General features: G+C 40.5%; 1 protein-coding gene across 1 annotated transcript; it reads right to left on the bottom strand.

The window, feature by feature from the left end:
* Positions 1 to 32: 32 nt before the first annotated feature.
* On the bottom strand, positions 33 to 21672 carry ZBTB34 (zinc finger and BTB domain containing 34). The gene is made up of 2 exons (XM_074973667.1): positions 21565 to 21672; positions 33 to 6240 (listed from the first exon to the last, which is right to left on the bottom strand). Exon 2 carries the CDS (start codon positions 6216 to 6218, stop codon positions 4719 to 4721), a length of 1500 nt encoding a protein of 499 aa, XP_074829768.1. The 5' UTR covers positions 6219 to 6240; positions 21565 to 21672; the 3' UTR covers positions 33 to 4718.
* Positions 21673 to 26480: the final 4808 nt, after the last annotated feature.

The following is a 26480-nucleotide window of genomic DNA, read 5'->3' as shown; positions in this document are numbered from 1 at the left end:
GAAGCATTTTAATTTACAAACAGCAATTCCCATTGACTTATTATTTATACCATAAAAAAAGCAATATACAAGCAAAAAACAAAAATTCTTCAGAACAAAATAAAGCAGCACATGTCACAAATCTAAAACAAAATGAATACAAGTGTAAAATATCATTTGAATAAATATTTTAAAATCCATGCTATAAAATAATCCTTAATGGCAAGTTAGTTGTTACAGCATCAGCTTAGCTAGCTTCATTTACTTCATATGGTGATGAAGTGTGGAGTTGTGAGGTTACCAGTTTATATTGCAAGATAATGACACTGAGTTAAGTCATTCAAACTGTTCAAATATTTATCATAAAACAACTCTACAAATAATAAAAGTTATTTAAAAATACCATTTTCTGTTAAGGGAAATAAACACTATTAACACTGTGCAAGGAAGTAGTGAGTTCTACCTCTAATCAGACATCCAACCAAAGTCTTGCAATACGAGTCCAGAGGTTGAATTCATAGTATACATAAATTGGGGAGGCAGCAATTTGTTTTACCTGCTGTAGCAGTAAGCTGCCTATACAAGCTATAAGCAAGCCTGCTCAGCTATCAGTGCTTCACACCCTCTGAATACAAACAGGAACAGAATGGTCTCAGGCTTACTCTGCTTAAAATTTGTATGTAAACTTGCATAATTAAGTCAATATTCATTGTAGGGATAGGTGAATAATACACTGGGCTTATAACTATATTAAATATAATTATTCTGGCACTTGTTAAAAGATATGTAAGAAATGCACAATGGTTATACACTTTGAACATTTTGAATGACTTTACTGAACTTCTGGTTCAGTCACTGAGTATTTGAAATTTACAATTCATGAACTAAACAGATTCATATAAAGAATTTACACAGTTCCCAAATACTTTCAAATATAAAATTTAATAAATAACCCTGACCAGTCTAAAAGCACCATTCAAGGGTAAATTTCCCTTGGAAAATAGATTAGGTGTTGCATATTTGAGTCCCTTTCAATGGTTTCATGTGAAACCCTTTCAGAAAATGACAATAAAAACAATCACAGTAAACTAAAATAAAAGATTTGAATAAGATACTTTAAAAATGGTAAAGCTCATTCAAGCTCAATCTTTTCCCAGCCCCTGGTTGTATTCCTGCTATTCTTCCCATACTTCAACCCAAAGAAAAGTTATAACAGGCCTTACTGTTTTGGCTAGAAATAAACTGAAGGCTTCAGCATAAAACATTTCCTCATGCTTGGGAAGATTATAATATTAAAAAACTATAAATTTAGGCCTACAGTATATTCTGATGAACAGTGAACAGACAGTATCCTTTATGCTATGTCGCAATAAAATGCAGAACCATTCATGAGGCTCTGTTGACTACAGCTAAACTGAGACACTAAGGTATTTACAAACCTATTTTCTAAACGTATTTACAACTTTAATAGAAATTATATGGAAGATAACTGATTAGGAAAACTAAAATAACTGTTTGAAACAAACCACCATCACTAGCAACAGTATAAAATTCTTTGTTTTCACAGTTTGTAATAATAGGTTAAACATCTAGAGGAAAGGACACTGTCACTGTTTTCACATTTGTCTATGTAATTCAAAAGGTAGATCAAGAAGAGACTCAATTATGAACCAGCCTTATATGGTTTCATGATGTATTTTACTGCCAAATATTTCTTCACATCACTTATTTTATTGACTTCTGCATTTATTGTAAATGAAACGTGTAAGTTCTGTACGGTTTTAAGTTAGCGCAGAAATAGGTACTGTACTTTCAAAGTCTGCTTAAAATAACTACATATTTTGTCTTGGTGAACTTGTAAAATGAACTTCAAGTGGATAATGTTTTATGTTTCATGGTAATGTTAATCCTGGCAAACCATCATGTGACAAGGCACAATTTAATTGCTGCTGCCAGATCTGAAGTTCATTTTATACCAGATTCACACACTTTATAAGTTTAAATGTAATATTCAAAGATGCTCTATGCTGGCCTACATGTATACATCCTTTGAAGCACTGCTGAACCTTACAGTACTGTGTTATGGCTTGATAATTCTTAACACTGCTAGCAGTGGAAAGGGTAAATGTTATGCCAAAATGAATAGGAGCAAGTGGAACTTGCAAACTGTTGAATCATGATATTGTAGAAAAAGTGATGATTTCCTGCCCCTTAACAGTCCCATTGCAATGTTTTGAACCTGAACCTGTACAATCAAAGTGATGTATATTTTTGTCAGAGACAATTTTGGATAAGTCACTCTTTGGTAAAATCAAACCAGTTGAATAAATGTATAGATACAAAGAACTATATTTAAATAATGTTAAGACTGTGACACAATGACAAAGGTCAAGAAATACAAAGTTAACAGCCCTTTCCCTACTCCCCTCAACTCACACTACTATGGAAATAAGCCAACCCAAAGGCACCACAATACAAGTTTAAGATAAAGGATCAAGCTTAACTCTACATTTCTTGGCTTTTCTAGGTGTCTCAAACTTAATTTTATCAAAACACAATTGTTTGCATTTACTTAAAAAAAAACATTTATCTGAAACACCAACACGTGTTTAAATGGTAAACATGTAGCAATCTAGCCTCTCCTTGATGCACACAACTGTTTTCCATTAATGGAAACAGGAGTTCTTCTGTTGCTTCAGGGAGGAACAAATCCCTTATTTAGGCAGTTTTAGGAGGAAAAGGCAGATTATGTACCCGATTTAACTAAAACTGCTCCTATGGAGCAGCTGGGGTTTATAGTGTACGGCTGTATTTAGTAACATTAATCCTTATTGCATACTGACACAATATTAAGAGATAGTGTATTTTAAAAGTTACTGCACAAATATACCTCGGACTCATGGACTAAGGGCCTGAAAAATATTTAAAAATCCCACACAAAGTTATTTGAGTTATAGGAGCCCAAAAAGCATTACAAGCCAGCAAACTTACCTTTTTTGCTTTCCTGTAACCTAAAAATGAGCATTTTTTTAATTTTAAAAGTTTAACAACATAATCACAAGAACATTAGCAATCATTGCAAAATGAATCTGAATAAAAAATATACGCCCAAATCTACATAAAGCTTCATTCTTTTGTATTTTTAAAAACATGATTAACAGAATTGTACTTCCTTAATTCTGCCAATCAAGTAGAATTTTATACAGTAATGTTTGCCAGCCATGTTTTTAAGGTCTCTTTGAAGCTATCATCTCATTGAACAGATTTTGCTTTTGTTTCACTGTTACCATTAGGTTTCACATTTACTATACTATACTGACCTAAGTTGATAAAGGTAAACATAGCACCACATAAGAACCAAAAAACAAAAAACAAACACATTTGGTAATACAAAACGATTTAGAGTATTCTTAAAGTTTTTGTTATTGGTGGTCTCTTTATGAAGAAAACATTAACTGTTGAAATAATGGAGAAGCCATAGTGACTCTGTAATACTCACATATATAATAACAGACATATTGCTCGCAATTCCCATATAGTATTTTTACAAAAAAAAAAAAGTACAAATTCCAAGGGCTGAGACGTCACTTGGAACTGTAAGTAGGAAGTTACTGTGCACCTGAAACAGCTCTCTGGGAACAAGATAAAATACTGCTTGGAAGTACTGTAGTTTAAACTACAACATCCCTTTCCAGCTAGCATTAGCCAACCATTTAGAATGATCAAGTTAGATTTAGTTACCTGGTATGTTTCTACAGTACAAAATGAAGGTAGATTCTGAGGCCAGTAAAAACACATTTAAAACCACAATGCTACTCTTGGGTTTGCTAGTATAACAATACAAGTTCTATAAAAAAGGTCAGCACCACAGGTTGTCCAGCTTGTACTCTAGACAACTAACAAAAACCCAAACGATTCAACCATAATTTAATAGACTTATGGCATTTGGTTTACATATCTGCTATAAAGCAAGGATACTTAAACAAGGTTATTCACTTTGCTCATTTTTGGACACAAAGTAATATTTTAATAAAATGAAAACCAAGTAACTTTCTTCTAAAAATGAAAAAAATATCCCAGCAAAGTCCTAAGTCCTAGGTAGAGATGAGACTTAAGAGTTGAAAGCCTTGTACATTATATTAACTTTGACATACTCTTACATTCACCCCAACCAGAATAGGAAAAGTGAAAGTGTTTGTTATACAGATAAGTTTTTATATATATATAAAATTGCAAGCTACCAAAAAATAGCTATTTCAAAAACTAAAGAAGTTTCATTGGCACCTGGAGGGGACTGATGAGAAAACAGTCTTTCCCCATAGTGCTGCATAACCCCCATTATTGGGAATGGAAGTTAGGAAGCACAATGATGGAGAATATACCCTCTTACTGTATCCAGCAGGGCTGCTAGTCTTATTTGAATATCCTTCCCTGATGGAATTTGTGTCTTGCCAGATCAGCCAGTAAAGAACAATTTTAGCCTACTTCCCCCTCTGGACACCCAGAATACTCTATCCTTTATACTTTAAGCATCTTCAAGAGTGAAAAATAGCTAGCTTCCTTCGAAACAATGGACAATCACATAGCTTCCTTCAGAAACCATTTTGACCAGATTTCCAAAAGGTCAGGAAAATTAAAAGAGACTGATATACCTGTACTGAAGGCTATTAAAGAAGCAAAAATTTTAAAAATGCATTGATTAATGTGCTCTGTTTGGGTTGCACTTAGAACTTAGTATTTTAATCAGGTGTGTTAGACACTGTGTGAATTTCCATACTAGAATCCATAGCTTCAGAGGCTGAAGTGTCATTATCTATTTTCTGTTCAAGAAATGCTTCTGTTCTTTCTGGAGATTCTATCCTGTTTCTTACTTCTGCTACCCCAGGGTGATTTTTTCTTAAATGCTGATTTAGCGTCCCTTGGAAAGGAAAACATTTCCCACAGATCTCACAGCGGAAGGGTTTATCATCCGTGTGGCCACGAATATGATACTCAAGTTGGTCCTTGCGTGTGTATTTCTTCCCACAAAACTTGCACACAAAAGGGGTAATTCCCATGTGTAATCGCATGTGTCGATCAAGGCTCCCTTTCTGGTTGAAAGACTTTCCACAGTAAATACAAATTAACCTCTCATTGTATGGATACCAGTGACCTCTTGCATTTCTTTCCCGTGGACTGCTTTCATATCCTGTGTTACTCACTATGGTTTCACCATCAGCCCCTTGCATTAAGCCCTGAATATCACTATGTAAGTGACCAGCGGATACCCGTTTTTGGCGTGCACGACCTCCTCTGAAACAACTCAGCATGGACCTCGAAGGACTTGAATTGCTCAGGCTTCCAAAGGTTTCTGACATGCTAGTAGCCTGGGATGAGGCATGGGAAAATGAATAAACATGTTGTAATACAGATCCATAGGAGCCTACATTTACTGCAACCACTTGCTCTCCATCAACCATCTCAGTATGGTATCCATCATCGCCAAGTGAGGAGCTATCAGAACAACTTGGCCGGTCAGATTTTTCCATTTTAACCTTCACCTCTGCAATCTGGCTCTCCCTTACTATCAGGTCCCCTTGCTCATGATCACCTTCAATCTGAATTTCATATTCAGAGACACTTCCACTGCTTCCTCGATCTGAGTGCCCTTCTTCGTGCAGACGACTGCGTAAAGTCTTCCCTGTAGTAGTTTCCATCCTTAGATCACTACCCGCTGTTGGTTGTGGCACCTGAGAGCAATAAGGAGGAGATATTTCAACAGGATTGGCAAAGTAGCTGCTATCTTTTACTCCATTGTGGCTTTCTTGAGTCTCTTCAGCACCAACAGTGACAGAGTCAACATCACCAACACTGATCTTTGAATGGATACTCTCCAATATCTGTGTGCACTTGTCAATGACGCATTGCATCTGTAGAAAGCTAGCTGCAGTTAGAAAACTAACAACATCCTTCAGCTGCAAGGACATCCTTCCAGTGTAACAAAATGAAAGTAACTGTTCAAAGACATTAGGGTTTTTAATAACGGATATTGATAAGCCACTCATGGTGCTTAATGCTGAATGATCACGGAAATATGGAGAACTGGCAGCTAGAACAGCTTTATGGGCTCTAAATGGCTGACCCTGAATATGCACAATTATATCACATAGCTTCCCTTGCAGACGAAGCTCATTTAATTGGCTCAGAACAGTGTTGCTGTACTCGGGCACATCAAACTGAATGAAACTGCTGCTGTCCATTTCTACTGATGTAGAACGTAATCTGTGAAAGAAAACAAAAAGATATATAACTCAGGATTTATACACATTTTACATTTCAAAGATAAGTGCAAACACATGGTTAAAGTGTATGCTGTGTGTAATAAATTAATTAAAGTTAAAATAAAAGGTCTAAGGTACATCTTAAGGCCTGGAATATTTTTACAAGCGGTTTCCTGTCTCCTACTTACATCTTTGTCCACTGAATAATTGTCTCCACTATCTACAATTCAGTGGCTCTTATATAACAGGACATATCAATGGTTCTTCATGAGTGTCCACATCCAATCTAAAAGTAGCTTTATAAATACAGGGACACAATTCCACATTCCAATTGGGGTGGAAAGGACAACTTCTAATGGGGGTCCTGGAAGCTCTAAAAATTATGAAGGATAAATGTCAAAATCCATAATCAGTCAGTGCCAATCACAGCTTCAAGGGGAGATACCTCACTATATTCATCCTAGGAAAAACAGATTCTGAAGCTGGGCTGGGGTGGACACAGGGCAATTCGGCACAGGAGGAGCTGGTACCAGTCATGCTCTGTAAGCCAGGAGAGGGGGAGGGGAGAAAAAGGGGATGTTCACTTTGCTTATGGAGGAGATTGGGCTCCTCAGAACCACGGTATCCCATGACAGCAAGTCCCACCTATATACCATCAGACATCTACAATGGAGTCCCACCTACATCCATTGAACTGTGCATTTTCTGCTCCTCACATGACAGAAGAGCCATGTCAAATCTCCTGCTTCATCGCTTCTATAGCGACCAACACTTCCAGCCCCCTTCGCCAATCACAGCTGCCATCCTCGAGCACTGGGGCAAAGGAGCATGTCAATGGATGAGGTTAGAACAGAGCTGCAGTGAGACAGGCAGGTCCCTGGGGCTATGCCAGGTAGGTTAGGGAGTGAAGACTCCAGGATGCCCACAGGGCTCTTGCCACGGAGAATTTCAGGGAGTGCACAGTCTCTGGGCCTGGAGCCTGAACTGTTCACACACAGTATGAAGCATGGTGTGTGGGGGATGGCACTGCCAACCCTGCCCTACCCAAATGGCATCCCTGTTATAATATCAGTATCTGGCAGGAATGGTAGAACAAGATTAAGGAACCTGATTAATATTAAGCTGCCAGCAGGAGTCATAACCTCTCAAGTGCGTGCTGCTTCCCACTATGCCCACCAATGATTCAGCCATCAAAGTAATTTTTCTGAAACACTTATTTCATAAAGTGCAACAGAGTCTTCTAGAGTTTGTTAAAGAAAACCAAAAGCCTACAAATTGTTTACTTCTTGTGATCAGATTTTTTGTCGAGACATTTCAGATTTTATTGGGATATTAACTGTTCTCTTCTAATCCCATTTATAGATCTTGAGTAGCAACAACAATGCAAAGGAGCAACTATCTAGAAAGTCAAAAAACTTCCCCCAAACATTCTCAACATGTGTCTGGAAGTGTTGTTCGAAGAGGCTCCATGGAAAAAAGTAAGTTTCAAAGTACAAAAACTAAACAGAAAGGCATTTCTGCAATTTTTTGCTAGAGATACAACTGGGGGGGGGGAGGGGCACACAAAAGGAGAAACATCTATTTAACCAGTAATCCCCTCCCTTCAACAGCTTTCACAGCATACACCACTTTCTGATTCCAATACCGTCATTGATCAGATGTCCACAGCATTAAAATTGCTTTAGTTATTTCTTCTGAAGTCTAAATACATTACACATCCACTGCCCCTGGTTTCTCTAGCAGGAAAACTGGAATCCCAAGGTCAGTACTGCTTATTGGCTTCACACAGAACACATCAAATCAAGATACTTTAACATACCACTGGATCTACCTTCTGTTTATATCTTAAGTTATGTGCTGTGATGAGATATATGAAAGATATGGAATCTAATTTAAATTACACAACAGCTAATTAACTCTCCTAAAAAACCTTAACACCTACCAAGAGTAGACAGCAAAGTAAAACCTGCTAGAAGCAACACAGGATTTCTCTGCTATGTCTAGGTGCCATCCTCCACTTAACCCTGCTACACAATCATCTTCACAGGTGCCAGCACTTCTCTAAATCAAGACAGCAGGGCAAGCAACATCTGAAATCAAATATAACAGCATTCAACGAAAATGCAGTTCATTGTTTTTCCTCTTTCTTTTAAAGTGATCCCAACCCCTGCTTAGTTGGAAGTTAAGATCACTTCAGAATTATAGTATGATGTTTTCCTACTCCATTTGTCTAGCAGTGACTCTGTAAGGCCTGCTACACAGATTTAGGAAACTAAAGTTTATTAATAATGTAAGGCATATTTAACAATTCTGATATACCTACCATGGTTCTCCAGCACCATGTACCAGCAAGAAACGGGGGGGGGGGGGGGGGGGGAGGAACTAAGCTACTGGCACAAGGGTAACTTTTTACCTGTTTATTTGCAGTTTTTCTATGTTGGCCTATACTTCCAATCATTAAACAACCAGTCTGAAAAGGGTCACTGTGTTGATTCCAATGTTTTCTGAAAAATTTAAGGTTTTGATTTTAAGAAGTTTTTAGCCCTTTTGTTTTCTGAGATCACTTCCCATGCACAAACTGATACACTTACTACACTGCTACCTTCCTGAGTCTGTACACAGACTGAAAAAATAGCTTAAACATTTTACTTTAATTCTGATCCTTAACATAAATGTCTGTGAGGGAGAGGAACAAAAGAGATCACTCTAGGGAGTATGGCAGATCTCTGGGGAAGTGAATCACTTTTACTATAAAATCTTGCACAATCAGAATGAGTGGGTTGGACTAACAGCAGCAAAGGACAGGAAACATGTTTTGCATAATAATTTGTTTCCTGATGAGTCAGATCCAATATTTTATTTGAGACAGTCTGATTTGCTGAGACAATTACTGCATATAATCATAGTGATTTCATAATAGGTGCTGATATTTAAATGATATATATTAAGGCTGTCTATCAATCACAGTTAATTCACAGGATTAATTCAAAAAAATTAATTGTGATAAAAAATTAATAGCAGTTTTAATCGCACTGTTAAACAATAGAATACCAATTGAAATTTATTAAATATTTTTGATGTTTTTCTACATTTTCAAATATATTGATTTCAATTACAACACAGAATACAAAGTCCACAGTGCTTACTTTATATTATTTTATTACAAATATTTGCACTGTAAAAATGATAAACAAAAGAAATAGTATTTTTCAATTCACCTCATTCAAATACCGTAGTGCAATCTCTTTATCATGAAAGTGCAATTTACAAATGTAGAATTTTTTTGTTACATAACACTCAAAACCAAAACAATGTAAAACTTTAGCGCCTACAAGTCCACTCAGTCCTACTTCTTATTCAGCCAATCACTAAGAGAAACAAGTTTGTTTACATTTATGGGAGATAATGCTGCCTGCTTCTTATTTACAATGTCACCTGGAAGTGAGAACAGATGTTCGCATGGCACTTTTGTAGCCGGTATTGCAAGGTACAGGGAGTCCTCAGACTTATGACACAATTTGTTCCTCAGAATTGTGTTGTAAGTCGAAACCGCTTTTCCCATAGGAATCAATGCTATAAATGGGAGATTGGCTCCTTAACCAAGGCTTGATACACTATTTTCACCACAATAAACCAGATTTTTGTACTAAATGAATTATAGATGACTAATTTTAGAGAAGCAGCCGTGTTAGTCTGTATGTAGCAACATTACTGTATTTATTCGGTAAACAGCATTCAAATAAACATATAAAATCACATATGCTTTGACCTTCCAGAACTTTTTGAACAGGGAGACAGGCTGGGCAGACGGCCAGGGAGGCAGACAGGCAGCAAGGCAGGCAGCTCTCAGAATGTCAGCAACATACTAACTCAGAATTGGGCTTGTTTTTTAAAGAGTTGCTTGTAAATAGCTTTGTGGTCGCGTTATAACGAATGGAGCTGGAAGGGGGTCCCTTGCAGTCGCTTGTCTGATCAGCTTCCATGGCCATGGTAGCTTGTTGCCGGGTAGCCTTGCCACTTGTTTTTCATTGGCTCCCAGTCCCGGGCTCAGCCAATCAGAAAGCTTGAACAGTGAAATCAGTGATTGGCTGAAGCTCAGCACATTATGTGTGCTGTTCTCCCTGCCGGATTTCATCATAAGGTTGAAACAAGCATCGTAGGGGAGAAACGGGCAGTGAATTGAAAAGTGTCGTAAGTGGCGTCCGAGGACTCCCTATATTTACATGCCGATATGCTAAACATTCATATGCCCCTTCATGCTTTGTCCACCATTCTAGAGGACATGCTTCCATGCTGATGACGCTCATTAAAAAAATAATGTGTTAATTAAATTTGTGACTGAACTCCTTGGGGGAGAATTGTATGTCTCCTCCTCTGTGTTTTACCTGCATTCTGCCATATATTTCATGTTATAGCAGTCTCGGATGATGACCCAGCATATTGTTTGTTTTAAGAACACTTTCACGGCAGATCTGATAAAACGCAAAGAAGGTACCAATGTGAGATTTCTAAAGATAGCTACTGCACTCAACCTGAGGTTTAAGAATCTGAAGTACCTTCCAAAATCTGAGAGATGAGGTGTGGAGCATGCTTTCAGAAGTCTCAAAAGAGCAACACTCCGATGCAAAAACTACAGAACCCAAACCACCAAAAAAGAAAATCAACCTTCTGCTGGTGACATCTGACTCAGATGATGAAAATGAACATGCGTTGGTCTGCACTGCTTTGGATCATTATCGAGCAGAACCCATCATCAGCATGGATGCATGTCCTGTGGAATGGTGGTTAAAGCATAAAGGGACATATGAATCTTTAGCGAATCTGGCACTTAAATATCTTGCAACGCCAGCTACAACAGTGCTCTGAGAATGCCTGTTCTCACTTTCAGGTGACATTGTACACAAGAAGCGGGCAGAGTTATCTCCTGCAAATGAAAACAAACTTGTTTGTCTGAATGATTGGCTTAACAAGAAGTAGGACTGAGTGGACTTGTAGGCTCTAAAGTTTTACATTGTTTTATTTTTGAATGCAGTTATTTTTTGTACATAATTCTACATTTGCAAGTTCAACTTTCGTGATAAAGAGATTGCACTACAGTATTTGTATTAAGTGAATCGAAAAATACTATTTCTTTTACCTTTACAGTGCAAATATTTGTAATAAAAATATAAAGTGAGAATTGTACACTCTATTCTGTGTTGTAATTGAAATCAATATATTTGAAAATGTGGAAAACATCAAAAAATATGTATATAAATCGTATTCTATCATTAACAGCACGATTAAGTGCACGATTAATCTTTTTAATCACTTAACAACCCTAATATATATAACTTCCTCCATTAAATTTCCTGCTTAATTTTTAAAATACGTTCAATTAACAAAAGACTTAAAAATTGTAACAAGAGAGTACAATCACCACATCTGGAACAGGGCGTACCTACCCTGTATTGGTTCCAGATGGGTTAACCACACTCTGTGGGCTGAAGAAGCCATGCCCTCTCGCCCTTGCTTGGCATGCTCAGACTGGAACCAGAGTGTAAAAGGGAATAGCTCAGGTTAGTCTGGGCTGACCACAGAGGAGACTGGATGTGTCTTGCAGGCTCCTACCAGGAAGCTGCCAGGTGAACACCGAGCTGACTGCTGAGACCGACGGAGGAGAGACTGCTGAGGCTGTGAGATTGCGGTTACTGGAAGTCAGGGTAGGAAGTGACCCAGGGATCAGGACTATAGCAATGAGAGACCAAGACTAATCACAAAACTACTGGTTCCTTGGGGCCTGGGTTGGGGCCTGGTGGAGAAGGGTAGCCTGGATCCCCCTACCCCAACTGCACCCACCACCGGCTGCAGTCACCCCCCTGAAGTGGTGGGCTTTACTGTCAAAGGACAGCTTTATTGACCTTGGCCGCTGGGCCACACTGCCCTGGGCAGAAGGACATCTCTACTGACTCTGGCCATTGGGCCACATGGCCTTGAACTAGATGAGCGAATAAACAGACTCTAGCCACTGGACCCCGCTGCCCTGGAAGCCAGCACCACTATACTGACACAAGATAGTAAGCCACTTGAGCTGTTGAATCCCCATTTTGTTTCCCCCATAATCTACCCTGTGACAACATCCAATTACAGTAAGTACTAAATCACTAAAAAAAAATTGTCTATGCCAAAAAAGTTGCAAAGATAATGCTTCTACTTTGCATAATAAAATTGACAAAATGGGTCTGAAAAAATGACTTTTCACTAACTAACGAAATTCTACTTTGCAGCAAGCTTGGTCTTTACTGGAAAGTAAAAAGCTGTACTAATGACATGGAATTCCTGGAAAGAAGAATCCCAGTCAGTGAATGGAGATATTCCAATAGGGACAAATAATGCTAAAATCTTTGAGAATTTCTATAATATTGAATTTTAGATGGTGAAATATTTACTACCTTACTACAACCTTACTACATTTCAGAAAAACATGTACGCCATCAAAATGTAGGAGGGAAGTCTGAAATATCCATTTAAAATAATTTAGAAAACTATTTTAGGTATAGTCTTGTGTATTAATTATATATAATACAGTGCAAGGAGTATGTCAGGTCTTCACTAGAAAAGGTTTGCTATTATTGCTATGATGGCAAACTCTCCTAGGGGAGAGACTCAACTTATACCAGTGCCCTGAACAAAATAAGCTACACCGGCAAAACCACTCTTTTGCCAGTAGATTGCCATCTACACTAGGGCTTTTGACACTATACACCACTATCTGACATTGCTATACTGGCAAGAGACTTAACTGTAGTCCTGGCCATATTGCCACTGCCATGTAGTTCAAGGAACTAAAACAAAATATTCATAGATTTTTGAGGCCACAAGGGACCATTGTGATCATCTAGTCTGACCTGCATAATACAGACTGAACCACTTCACCAGTAATTTATACATCAAGACCATAATTCCTTGTTGAGCTGCAGCATGTCGTTTAAAGATATTCAGCCTTGATTTAAAGGCCTCAAGTGACGGAGAATCCACCATACACCAAGGTAAGTTGTTCCAATGCTTAATTACCCTCACTGAAAAGAAGTGCACTCCCTTTCTAGGCTTAATTTGTCTATCTGGAGCTTCTAACCTTGGGTTTTGTTAAAGTGGTATCTACTATCAAATATTTTCCTCCATGTAGATACTTGCAGGCTGATCAAGTCACCAGTTAACCTCCTGAATAAGATTAATAGATGAAGCTTCTTAAGTCTCTCACTATAAGGTATGTTTTCCAGACCTTGAATAATTATTCTATAGCTTTTCTGAACCCTTTCAAATTTTAACATTGTTTTTGAAGCACGGACACCAGAACTGAACAGAGTGTTCCAGTAATGTCTCACTTATGCTGTAAACAGAGGTGACACCACTTCCTTACTCCTACTTGCTATTCCCCTTCTTATATGTTCAAGGATCACATTTGCCCTCTTAGCTAATGTGTCACATTGCCTTACCTTATGGTTCTGTATTGCCATCCACCAACATAGTATCTTGAGTGCACCAGGAGCTTATGTTCAATTGGTTATCTATCATGACCCTACTTCTTAGGACAAGGTTAAAATTACTTCAGATAAGAGTAGTTTCTTAAACTAACATACAAACAGCAAGGTCTACCCCCCCCCCCCCCAAATCTCATTTTTCAATTTAAAATAGTGAAATCAATAGAAAGTGATGTAATATACTTGGTATTGAATTTCCATGCCTATAATGGTAACAGCAGGAAAGCATTGAGTAACTACTATATGGAGCCACACACGTGCCAAGCTCATATTTAATTTCTGCTTTTAAGTCTGCACCTGTTTAGTTTCATTCATTTGCTGATACATACCTGTCTGTTAAAACTGTTTGGGAATCATATGAGCTGTACTCACGTATTTAAATGTATGGAAGCCAAAGTCCTGTCCCATCATCATTAATATAACCATAGACAAAAACATTAAAACATGTGGTTACTGCTGTAACAGAAGTGCAAAAATAAGTTTTCTAAGTATTTCTCTTTCAGTCCCAATCAAAATTTAGACTGAACTATCATCAACTGTAACCTCATACTTTGTTTTGAAGAAAAAAAAAATGCTAACACTGAGATTGGCTACAGCATTCTGATTCTGACCGAAGTACAGGAGAAAGCTGAAAGAAAATAGTATGCTGTAATGGATATTCATGAAGACCTCATCTTAACTTTAAAAGATTTGAGTGCTTACTCCACTAATTTGTTAGAATCTGAGAGAACTTTTTTGTGCAATCTGACATCTTATGCACCACTACTATCACTTATGAGGACTTTTAAGTGTTTTTCACTTAGAAAGATGACACTTTGAGCACTACGATCAGTGCTGAAAGTTTTAGAGCCAGATCCTCAACTACAGCTGGACTGGAAAATTAGCTTAAAGCTCACCTTTGCGTTCCTCCAATCTTGCAGCTGCTGTGGGCATTCACCAGGTTAGAGCTGCCTAGAGGCTGTTTTAATTTATGCCAGCTACTAAAAGGGCAAAGCAGTTGAAATTGCCGCCAGATATTGGTGCAGTATAGGGCCCCCTACTAGGTCCCCTTTTCTTCAGTCACATTTTTTTTTATGTCCGTCCTGGAGAGCAGGATTGTGTAGGAGCCTCTATGCCAGCTCTATTCCACTGAAGGATTCCCCACCTTGCACTGGGGTGATCCTCCCAGCCCCTTATACACTGGCTTTATGGAGAGAATCTGCTAACAGTGTGACACAAAGTGTGTTTGCTGTGTCAATGAATCTGGCCCTCAATCTTGTAAGAACATGAGAAAGCCATATTGGTCAGACCAATGGTCCATCTAGCCCAGTATCCTGTCTTTCGACAGTGGTTCTTCTGCAGTTAGTAAACAAATAGCTTTTTATTAAGTACTGATCTTCCTGGAGAAGACAGCTTCTTACAGGCCAAAAATAACTTCGATTGTTGTATTTAACCACAAGCACTTGTACTTCACTTTATATTAAGTATACTAAAAATATAGAGTATTGCCCACTGTTCAGCCATTCCTAGGTTTAAGCTGCCATTTCCCTGGAAATCTTTTGTCTTTAGTCTTTCAAAAAGCACTAAAAACTGTAGTTTGTTTCTATTTAATTCAAATGAAGTAAGTGGAATATATTGATTATATATATTTCAAAACCTATTTCACTAAATAAAAGGGACTTTTCCAGAAGATTCATACAATTAACATATGTTCAGAATAAGGTCTTGGCTACTTTAGACCCATGCACATAAAACAAATTCTATAAGGGATATCTGTATCTATATATAAACGCACACCCACACACACCCCCATACATATTTCCCTATGCAGTTCATATACTGCAGCTTCACCCCACACCTATATTATTCCTTCGTTGTAAATCATAGAAGAAAAAGAAGAATGATTAGAACACTTTTTTCAGAACACCTTTTTAAGCTTACCGGAACAGATAAACTGTTACAAAATATTAATCTTAGTGTATTGATTATATTTGTCTAGAGGTCTAGCATAATATGAGAAGTTTTACTGTACATTGCATACAGGAGGTCTAACATTTAAGAATTGCTGTGCATGAAGGCAAAGGAGTGCTGAGGTAATCAAAAACCTGCTGAAATCATAATGTCTGAATGGCCAAGTTGAGAAACAGGTAACCGGGCAGCAGATCACCTGTCTACTCAAAAGTTCTCTATTACGCTTCATATTTACCAATGTGTGTCAAACTTTGTCAACTGAAACTTCCAAAGAGGTTTCAGGAGACAAGGCAATAAGAAGGCAAAGAAATTTTTAAAAAATTGTACTGAGGCCAACAAAAAATGCCTCAATACCCTGGTTTAAATCACCATATATTGGGGTTCCCAAACTTGGTTTGCGGCTTGTTCAGGGTAAGCCCCTGGCGGGCCGCAAGACACTTTACCTGAGCATCCGTGGGTACGGCCGCTCGCAGCTCCCAGTGGCCACGGTTCGCCGTTCCCGGCCAATGGGAGCTGCGGGAAGCAGTGGCATGGCCCGCCACCACTTCCCACAGCTCCCATTGGCCGGGAACGGCGAACCGCAGCCACTGGGAGCTGCAAGCAGCCGTACCCATGGACCCTCAGGTAAACAAAGCATCTTGCAGCCTGCCAGGGGCTTACCCTGAAAAAGCTGCAAACCAAGTTTGGGAACCCCTGCCATATATTAAAGAATGATTCCCTAGTAATCAGTGTTTCAGTTCATTGTATTATAAAATCTGTATCCTGGAAGTTAAAGCTGTGCAAGAGTCAATTTTTAAACGATAATCTAAAGGGGACACATACCACTTGTGGGATAATTATGGACTCTTAAATATAGGGTAGTTTTGTTTGTTTTTTGAGACTTTGGCATCATTAGCAGAGAAAATAATTGATCCATTTTACTTCAGAGAGAATGCCTGGTATGGGATATTATTGGTACAGACACACCTCATAACTGTCCCTCATTTCAAGGGAAAAAATCAATCATTTTTGTCTCAGAGTTACTTTCATTCTGCACAAACCTGGTGCCCCATTACTTATTTTTTTAAATTATTTATGTCAGAAATAAAGAATCATTAAACCAAAGTTAAATAAATCGTTAATTTACCCTAAAGGAGTAAATCCCACAACAATTTCTGCATGAATTTATTTGTATCCTTCATTTTGAATCTCTCCTATTTGGGCCTTGGCAAGTTGCAAAGTACGGGTACAAAAACCAGAGTACACAAATGTAGAATTCTGATCTCAGTACAAGTAACAATTTATTGTGAGTCACTAAGAAAGTCAACAGGATCTGGAGTTAGCCCCTTGGGCCAGAAAGATACCACAGCACTACTGAAAAATGTTGCAATTTAGTTCAGTAACATTCTGCACTTTTTACTGTTGCACTAAAGCTTCATTTTGTTTACACTTTCTCTATAGCACAGAATGTAGTTTTTCTATGTATCTTTTGTATTTAAAGGTAACATCAAAGCACTTTATATTGTACTGTATTAGATACTGGCAAACCAAGAGCTGTCATGCACATAAAAATTCCTCATGCTCCTTGGATGCAGGAATGCCACATACTGTCGGGGGAACACTGGTTATGACTCCAGGATATTCCCTGAACTTTTTAGAGAGAGATACAGTACCTTTAATTGCTATCTCATCAACCACACAAATAGGCAGAAACGGACTTGGATTAATGTCATTCAAAAGGACTTGCATATTTATACCTGCCTCTGAAAATTTCCACTACATGCATCCAATGAAGTGGGTATTCACCCACGAAAGCTTATGCTCCAATACGTCTGTTAGTCTATAAGGTGCCACAGGACTCTTTGCCACTTATTCAAAAGCACATCATCTGTAATAATATGACAATACTGCACTTCCAACATTAAGGAGATCCAGTCTCTTAAAACTGGAGGAATATAGAAGTTTGTGATGTATTTCATAACAAATTTGATTAAGCATCCTTTCTTGACATAACTGGGGGGAAAAATCCCATGTCCCAAAACCAAATACAGAAGTCAAAAGATGCCAAATATTTTCTTTCAATTGTTAAGAAAGGTGTACGGGTCACACAATACAGACCCCTTAAGCTTCCCACAACACAAGGCACCAAGACAATGAACTAAAATTCCACTTGGCAGGGGGTCAAAAGTTATACTTTCATGGTTTTTGATGTACATGTAACTGAGAGGGCTACCTGAAATAAAATTTGTGCGTGTGTTGTGGTTTTGAAAGTTCTCTCCTGGGATCAGTAAATTAACATACTTTTGTTTAGGACAGATGGAACCATAGCGTCTCTTGTAATTGTAAGGCTATTAAAAATAACTGGGCAACAATTCAAATCATGCCTCTCCCCTATTTCCCAAAAAAACTCCAAATCCCAGCTCCTGAGAAAAAGGAGCTGACAGAATACCAGGCGTAGGAAATGCTGCAGTATCCAGTCCCTCCATTTTTGTGCGCAGGCAGGGTATTGAAGATTATAAATTTCAATCTTTTGCCCAATAGGAACTAAAAAGGGAAATAGTAGAGAGAGCCAATGTGAATGTGTCCTCATCACACACATTCAGAACAGCTCCAACACTTTGGTGGTAAGCCCTCTATCAGAGGAGCAATAATATGTAATTTTTATGGCTAGCCAAAAAACAAGAATTCCATTTTGCAAAACAGATTTAGCTTTTACATTGTTTCCATTCCACATTAAGATGAAACCAAGACCTTTCAAATTTTTTCCTGATAAAACATGAGACTCACCCCAATAGTCAACAGCTCAGTGAGACGCTGGACACACAGATCCATGTCCCTGGTTAGTGTTCTCTTCGCTGTAACAACCTTTTAGTACAGGGATTTGATCCTAGGTCTCTCAAATCCCAGACAAGTGGCCTCCCAACAGAGCTATAGCCATTTTGGGGCTCTCTCTTGTTCTCTCACATTGGAGCTGTTCTAATTTGCATAAATTAACTATTCATTAGGTCCAACAGAGTCACTATAATCCAGTGATTAGGTCCAAATTCCTGTTCCAAATCATCAGGCACAGCAGGGACATGAACCTGGTTCTTCCACATCCTAGGTGAGTGCCCTAATCATTGGGTTATTGGCTATTTTAGGGCAGTTCCCTCTTAAATCCAGCATAGAATTTCTGGTGTAAGAAACCTTCCCAATGAAAGTTTTACCAAAACCAATAATTTCCATGAAAAGTTTCAGTTTGACAAATCAGCATTTTCCAGCTAAATTTTTGAAAAATTGAGTTCTGTTGAAAAAAATCCCCACCAGCAATAGTAATTTAAGCGGTTGGTTAAAAACGTTAATAGTGTAATTTTAAAGACGAGTGCTTTTAGTTATTAAACTAGTAAATTATTAGATTACAAACGCACTATACTTTGCAATGCACTGAGAATAGTGTGGCATCTAGACATAGCAATTGGGACACTAGAAATATAGAAAAATTTAAGACTTCTTCTTTGAGCAATATTACAACAGAGAAAGTACTTCTGAAACAAAAACATGAGGACTGCTTTCCCCCTTATTACCGCTATGTGCACTGCTGGCTCATATAAAAATGATTAGAGTGAAAATAAACAGGTAAAGATTCAAAGACCAGGAGACAACAAAGTTTTCATGATCAATTCAAGTTTCAGGTCGTCCGATTTTAGCTCAAGAAGTCAGTTTACATGTAAACATAGATATATGTACACATCTAATTCCAACAACAGCAATAACCATATCAGTGAAAGGCTGGAAGTAAAGAAGCTCTGTACACAAAGGTTAGGTGCCAGACAAGTACAACGTATGCTTCAGAACCATAAATGTGCTTTGAAATCAGCAAGATATTTAACAAGTAACCATCTGTGTAGTCTTCATTTTGTGCACATATCTGAACACTTATGCAGACACCAACATTTCCATTTTCACCATTTATGGACAAGTATTTAATGGTTCCTAAATCACAATTATCGCAACCTTTTGTCCAAATTTGAGAAACCAAATGTTTCAACAAGCCACTTGCAACATGGGAGACAATTCTGTTAGCACAATCTGTTTTGGAAAATACACATCCTTTACTTTGTCAAAGCTAAACTGTGAAATAAATTATTTTTAATATTTTATGCTATTACTACAGATGAAGAATATGTAATTAATGTCAGTGACATGTTCGGCTGGTTTTCTAATTTCTCACGTACAGCTAATAACTTTTTACATTTTAGATAATCAGACATCAGTCATTATTTTCTTGATGTAATAGCGTTTTAAAGCAATGAAAATTAATGAAGTTAGCCATCTATTTAGGTATGATAACAAAATCATCGCTACAGTACATTAAAAGAACATGACATCCATCTGTACTTTCCATGTCAGTACTCTCCATCTCTCCCTTGTTACACCACTTTCTTCTAATTGGATGTTTTTTATTATTATTCAACAGTCTCCACAAGACCTGTATACTGGCCACTCTACAGCTGTCATTAAGGGGAAAAAGGGATGGCAAAGTGCGGACGCTTCCTGATCTCAGGCAGCTACCCAACCCCTGACACTTTCAGCCACAACCATGTCCGCAACAATGTCTCTCTACTTTGCAATGCATTGTACTGTAGCTATTTTTAACTAAGTAGTCATGACCTCCTTTCCTCACCTTTAAAATCTAGTCGTTTTTATTTTATTACAGATTGCTCTCCAAGTTTGGAGGGGAGAGGGAGAAAGGGGGCTTTAAAAATAAATTCAAACCCAGCAAGCTTATTTTTCTCTAAAAGCGGCAAAGAGTCCTGTGGCACTTTATAGACTAACAGACGTATTGGAGCATAAGCTTTCGTGGGTGACTACCCACCTCGTCGGATGCCTGTATGCTCCAATACATCTGTTAGTCTATAAGGTGCCACAGGACTCCTTGCCGCTTTTACAGGTCCAGACTACCCCTCTTATTTTTCTCTGTGTTCCTGCAATAAACTAATGTATGCATAATGGAAGGTTTTTAAAACTGCTTTAGACATTTTTTTCCCAAAGGGAATAACAAACGTCTATCTAGGCTGAAAATTAACTATAGGCTTAAACTCTTCAAAAGAAATGTTTATAGTCTGTCTGTCTGTCTGTCTACCCTTAAGCATAAGCAGTTCTATACCAGCCAGCATAAAATATTCTTGTTGTAGTCGGAGGGCTCCATATGAAAATATTAGCTTTGCAGAAAGCTTCAATATTTACAAGCCACCGCCTCCCCATTTACAGGACAAAATTAAGCTGAACGGATCATTTACGTTAGAGGCGGGCGCGTCCCGAGCAGGCTCGGGCACGGAGCGCGCGCCCAGCGCACCAGCAGCCCCGGGGGCGGGCAGCTCGGGCCCCACGGCGCAGCACCATGAACCGGACAGTTTCTCACCGAGGGCTCCGATCTGGTGCTCGCCGGGCGGCCCGCGCCCGCAGTTCCCATGTCGATTTCCGGAGGCTCGGGCCCCTCCCGCGGCGGGCGGCAGTATCGGTGCCCGGCAAGGTGGCGGGGAACGGGGCAAAGCAGCCAGCGAGCCCGCCCCGGGGCAGGACCGCGCAGCCAGAGCCCGCGATGCTGCCCATCCGCCGCGCCCGAAGCAGCCCCGCGGCGGGCGGGCCCCAGGCGAGGGGCAGCGGCCACGACCAGAAGGCGGCGGCGGCAGTGCCCCGTGAGGGGCCGCGGGGAGAGCAGTCCGCGCCCGGCCGCCCTCCGCCCCAGGGGAGCGCCCTGCCCGGGGGACTGCACCGGGACCCCGCGCGCCTGGGGAGGCCTGGGCTCCCGCCGCGGGGGCTGCGGCTCCGGGGGAGAGGGAACGCGGCCGGCCCCAGGCCCTCGGGCCCCGCGCCCGCCGCCGGCGGCTCCTCACCTGGGGGTCTCGAGGTCTCTCACATGGCGGGTGCCCGGCCCGGCCCGGCCCGCTCCCTCTCAGCGCCGCTTCCCGCCCGCTCCCACAGCTAGTTGCACCCGGAAGTGGTTCCTGAGCAGCAGCACTTCCGGGTCACCCGCAGACCGAGGCGGGCGAGGGCCGGCGGCTCCCCCGGCCGAAGGGCGGGGCGCGGCCCGGCGTTTCCCTTCGAAGCGGGCCGAGTCCCGCCCCCGCGGCCGCCCCCTTCACGCGCCGGCCGCGGCCCCGCCCTACCCCCGCGAGGCCGAGGCCCGGCCGCGGGGCCGCCTGGGTCCCGCCCGCTGCCCAGACCCGCGAGCGGCCCGATAACGTCGCCGGCGCTGCAGGGCGAGGGCGCCCCGGGTGCCGCTGCCGCGGACGCTGCCCCGCGGGTGCTTCACGCGGCCCCTGGGCCGGCGCGGCCGCCGCGCACGGGCGGAAATGGGCGCGCCCTGCCCCGCTCACACCTGCGCGGCTGCCGGCCGCGGGCGTGGGGCTCCGCGGCGCCTCCGGGCAGCCCCGGCGCGAGCCCGTCGAGGGGGGGGCGTTTGCAGCCAGCCGCGCCCCGCTGAAGCCCCGTCGGAAGTGGCTCCTGCCCCGGGCTCGGGCACTGACACGCTGGGGCGGGAGCTACCTGCCGCCTCGCCGGCTGCTCCGACCAGGTTGCTCCGGCTGGCCTGGGGGGCCGTGGTGGTGGTCAACGCCGAATAATTTTCAGTTAGAGGTCACGTTTTAAGGCCTTTATCAGGAGAGCTGATGTGCATGTGTGTTAATGAAGTGTACTTTAGGAGAGCCTAGTCCCCTTAAAAATAAAATGAACACAATGCTGTTCCCGGCTTCTTGTAATTCTGGTTGGGTCCCACTTTTTGGGCTCTCTCTCAACCGGCCTAAGGGCCAGCGATCTCAATTTAAACCTCAGCTCACAGTTAGTCTGAGCATCATGAAGGGAAGAAAAGGCTTTCACCCATCCTGGTCATTTGAGAAAGTTGTACAGTGGAGTACAACAAATCAATGGGGGCTGCCTTTTTTTTTTCTTGCTCATGATTCACGCAGTAGCAGCGTAGACAGAAAATTATACACAGCAGAAGTACATGTCCTCTACTAATATGTTTGTTTTCTACCTTCCCAGGCTCAAAGGTGTAACAGAGACAAATATGAGACATTTTGGATTATTATTATTGGAAATAACAGAGTAGGGGCTATCCAGTTTCTTGCATCCAATGCAGCATGTATGATTACCTGCCCTATGGGAAGATGGCGTATGTATGCATTCGGTGCAAGGAGCTCCTGGCCCTCAGGGACGTGTACGGGCTTTGGAGGCCAGGGTGGCTGACCTGGAGGAGCTAAGGGAGACAGAGAGGTACATAGATGAGACTTTCCGGGACACAGTAGAACAGTCCCACCCCTGGTCTGACAGCCTCTGTGCTGTTGAGGAGGATGAAAGGCCCAGAGAAGGAGAACATCTAACTGGAGCAGAGGGAAACAATCCCATAGGTGGGCCCCTCCTTCCAGATGATGTTGTGATATCCTCTTGCACTGAGGATACCTCTCCGGGGGAGGGAACTCCAGTTATCAGGAAGAGACAGGTAATAGTTATGGCGGGTTTGATCATCAGAAACATAGATAGCTGGGTTTGCGATGACCGGGAGAACCGCATGGTGAGTTGCCTGCCAAGTGCAAAGGTTACAGATCTCTAGGGACATCTAGATAGACTTATCTGTAGTGCAGGGAGGAGGGCCAGTGGTCGTGGTACAGGTAGGTACCAATGACACAGGGAAGGATAGGAGAGAGGTTATGGAAGCCAAATTTAGGTTGCTAGGTAAGAGATCCATGGTAGCATTCTCTGAAATACTTCCAGTTCCGAACACAGGGCCAGTTAGGTAGAACTGCAGGGTCTCAATGGGTGGATGAGACGACAGTGTAAGGAAGAGGGGTTTAGATTTATTAGGAACTGGGGAAACTTTGGGGACAGGGGGAACCTATACAGGAAGGATGGGCTCCACCTAAACCAAAATGGAACCGGATTGTTGGCACTTAAAATTAAAAAGGTCATAGAGCAGTTTTTAAACTAAGGCCTGGGGGAAAAGCCAACAGGTTTAGAGGGGCACGTGGTTCAGACAGAGACATCCCTTAGGAGAGGATCTATTAATGGAGATTCTCTATGTCCTAGTAAGAAGGAGAGGATGGATGATGATAAAATACAGGTAGGATCTGATGAGAAACTGTCAAATGAGAAGTCTCATTCAATTACATCATGTAATGGCAAACAGCTAAAAAGTGACAAGTTTTTAAAGTGCTTATATACCAATGCTAGAAGTCTAAATAATAAGATGGGTGAACTAGAATGCCTCATATTAAATCAGGATATTGATATAATAGGCATCACAGAAACTTGGTGGAATGACGATAATCAATGGGACATGGTAATACCAGGGTACAAAATATATTGGAAGGACAGAACAGGTCGTCCTGGTGGAGGAGTGGCACTATATGTGAAAGAAAGCGTAGAATCAAATAAAGTAAAAATCTTAAATGAACCAAGAATCTCAATGGATAGTAATTCCATGCTCGAATAATAAGAATATAGTGGTAGGGATATACTACCGACCACCTGAACAGGATGGTGATAGTGACTGTGAAATGCTCAGGGAGATTAGAAAGGCTATTAAAATAAAAAAATCAATAATAATTGGGGATTTCAGCTATCCCCATATTGACTGGGTACATGTCACTTGAGGACAGGATGCAGAGATAACGTTTCTTGACACCTTAAATGGCTGTTTCTTGGAGCAGCTAGTCCTGGAACTCACAAGAGGAGAGGCAATTCTTGGTTTAGTCCTAAGTGGAGCACAGGATCTGGTCCAAGAGGTGAATATAGCTGGACCACTTGGTAATAGTGACAATAATATAATTAAATTTAACATCCCTGTGGCGGGGAAAACACCACAACAGCCCAACACTGTAGCATTTAATTTCAGAAAGGGGAACTACCCCAAAATGAGGAGGTTAGTTAAACAGACATTAAAAGGTACAGCACCAAAAGTGAAATCCCTGCAAGCTGCATGGAAACTTTTTAAAAACACCATCATAGAGGCTCAACCTAAATATATACCGCAAATTAAAAAACATAGAGAACCAAAAAAAGGCCACCGTGGCTAAACAACAGGGTAAAAGAAGCAGTGAGAGGCAAAAAGGCATTCTTTAAAAAGTAAGAGTTAAATCCTTGATGAGGAAAATAGAAAGGAGCATAAACTCTGGCAAATGAAGTGTAAAAATATAATTAGGAAGGCCAAAATAGAATTTGAAGAACAGCTAGGCAAAGACTCAAAAAATAATAGCCATTTTTTTTTAACTACATCAGAATCAGGAAGCCTGCTAAACAACCAGTGGGGCCACTAGATGATCAAGATGCTAAAGGAGCACTCAAGGATGATAAGGCCATTATGGAGAAACTAAATGAATTGTTTGCATTGATCTTCAAGGCTGAGGATGTGAGGGAGATTCCCAGACCTGAGCCATTCATTTTAGATGACAAATCTGAGGAACTGTCCCAGATTGAGGTGTCAGGTGTCATTAGAGGAGGTTTTGGAACAAATTGATAAACTAAAAAGTAATAAGTCACCAGGACCAAGAGTTTTGAAGGAACTCAAATGTGAAATTTGCAGACTTGCTAACTGTAATCTGTAACCAATCATTTAAATCAGCTTCTGTAACAAATGACTGGAGGATAGCTAATATGATGCCAATCTTTAAAAAGGGCTCCAAAGGTGACCCCGGAAATTACAGGCTGATACTTCTGTACCAGGCAAACTATTTGAAACTCTAGTAAAGAACAAAATTGTCAGACACATAGATGAACATAATTTGTTGGGAAAGAGTCAACATGTTTTTTTTTAAAGGGAAATCATGCCTCACCAATCTACTAGAATTCTTTGAGGAGATAAACAACCATGTAGACAAGAGGGATCCAGTGGATAGAGTGTACTTAGATTTTCAGAAAGCCTTTGACAAGGTGCCTCACCAAAGGCTCTTAAGCAAAGTAAGCTGTCATGGGGTAAGAGGGAAGGTCCTCTCATGGATTGGTAACTGGTTAAAAGATAGGAAACAAGTTGTAGGAATAAATGGTCAGTTTTCAGAATGGAGAGAGGTAAATAGTGGTGTTCCCCAGGGGTCTGTACTGGGACCAGTCCGATTCAACATATTCATAAATGATCTGGAAAAAGGGGTAAACAGGTGGAAAAATTTGCAGTTGATACAAAATTACTCAAGATAGTTAAGTCCCAGGCAGACTGCAAAGAGCTACAAAAGGAGCTCAAAAAACTGGGTGACTGGGCAACAAAATGGCAGATGAAATTCAGTATTGATAAATGCAAAATAATGCACATTGGAAAACATAATCCCAACTATACATATAAAAAGATGGGGTCTAAATTAGCTGTTCCCACTCAAGAAAGAGATCTTGGAGTCATTGTGGATAGTTCTCTGAAAACATCCACTCAATGTGCAGCAGCAGTCAAAAAAAGCAAACAGAATGTTGGGAATCATTAAGAATGGGATAGATAATAAGACAGAAAATATCATACTGCCTCTATATAAATCCATGGTACACCTACATCTTGAATATTGTGTGCAGGTGTGGTCGCCCCATCTCAAAAAAGATATACTGGAATTGAAAAAGATTTAGAAGAGGGCAACAAAAATGATTAGGGGTATGGAATGGCTTCTGTGTAAGAACAGGTTAATAAAATTGAGACTTTTCATCTTGGAAAAGAGCCAACTAAGGGGGGACATAATTTAGGGGTATAAAATCATGACTGGTGCAGAGAAAATAAATAAGGAAGTGTTATTTACTCCTTTTCATAACACAAAAACTAGGGGTCACCACATTAAATTAATAG

The sequence above is a fragment of the Natator depressus genome, chromosome 16, assembly GCF_965152275.1.
Source record: "Natator depressus isolate rNatDep1 chromosome 16, rNatDep2.hap1, whole genome shotgun sequence".
Lineage (NCBI taxonomy): Eukaryota > Metazoa > Chordata > Testudines > Cheloniidae > Natator > Natator depressus.
Note: the sequence above shows the minus strand (reverse complement) of the source record. Positions and strands in the feature narration are given on the sequence as shown.

Coding starts and splice junctions, on each gene's coding strand:
- ZBTB34 (XM_074973667.1), bottom strand. CDS start 6,218: ATGGACAGCAGCAGTTTCATTCAGTTTGATGTGCCCGAGTACAGCAAC.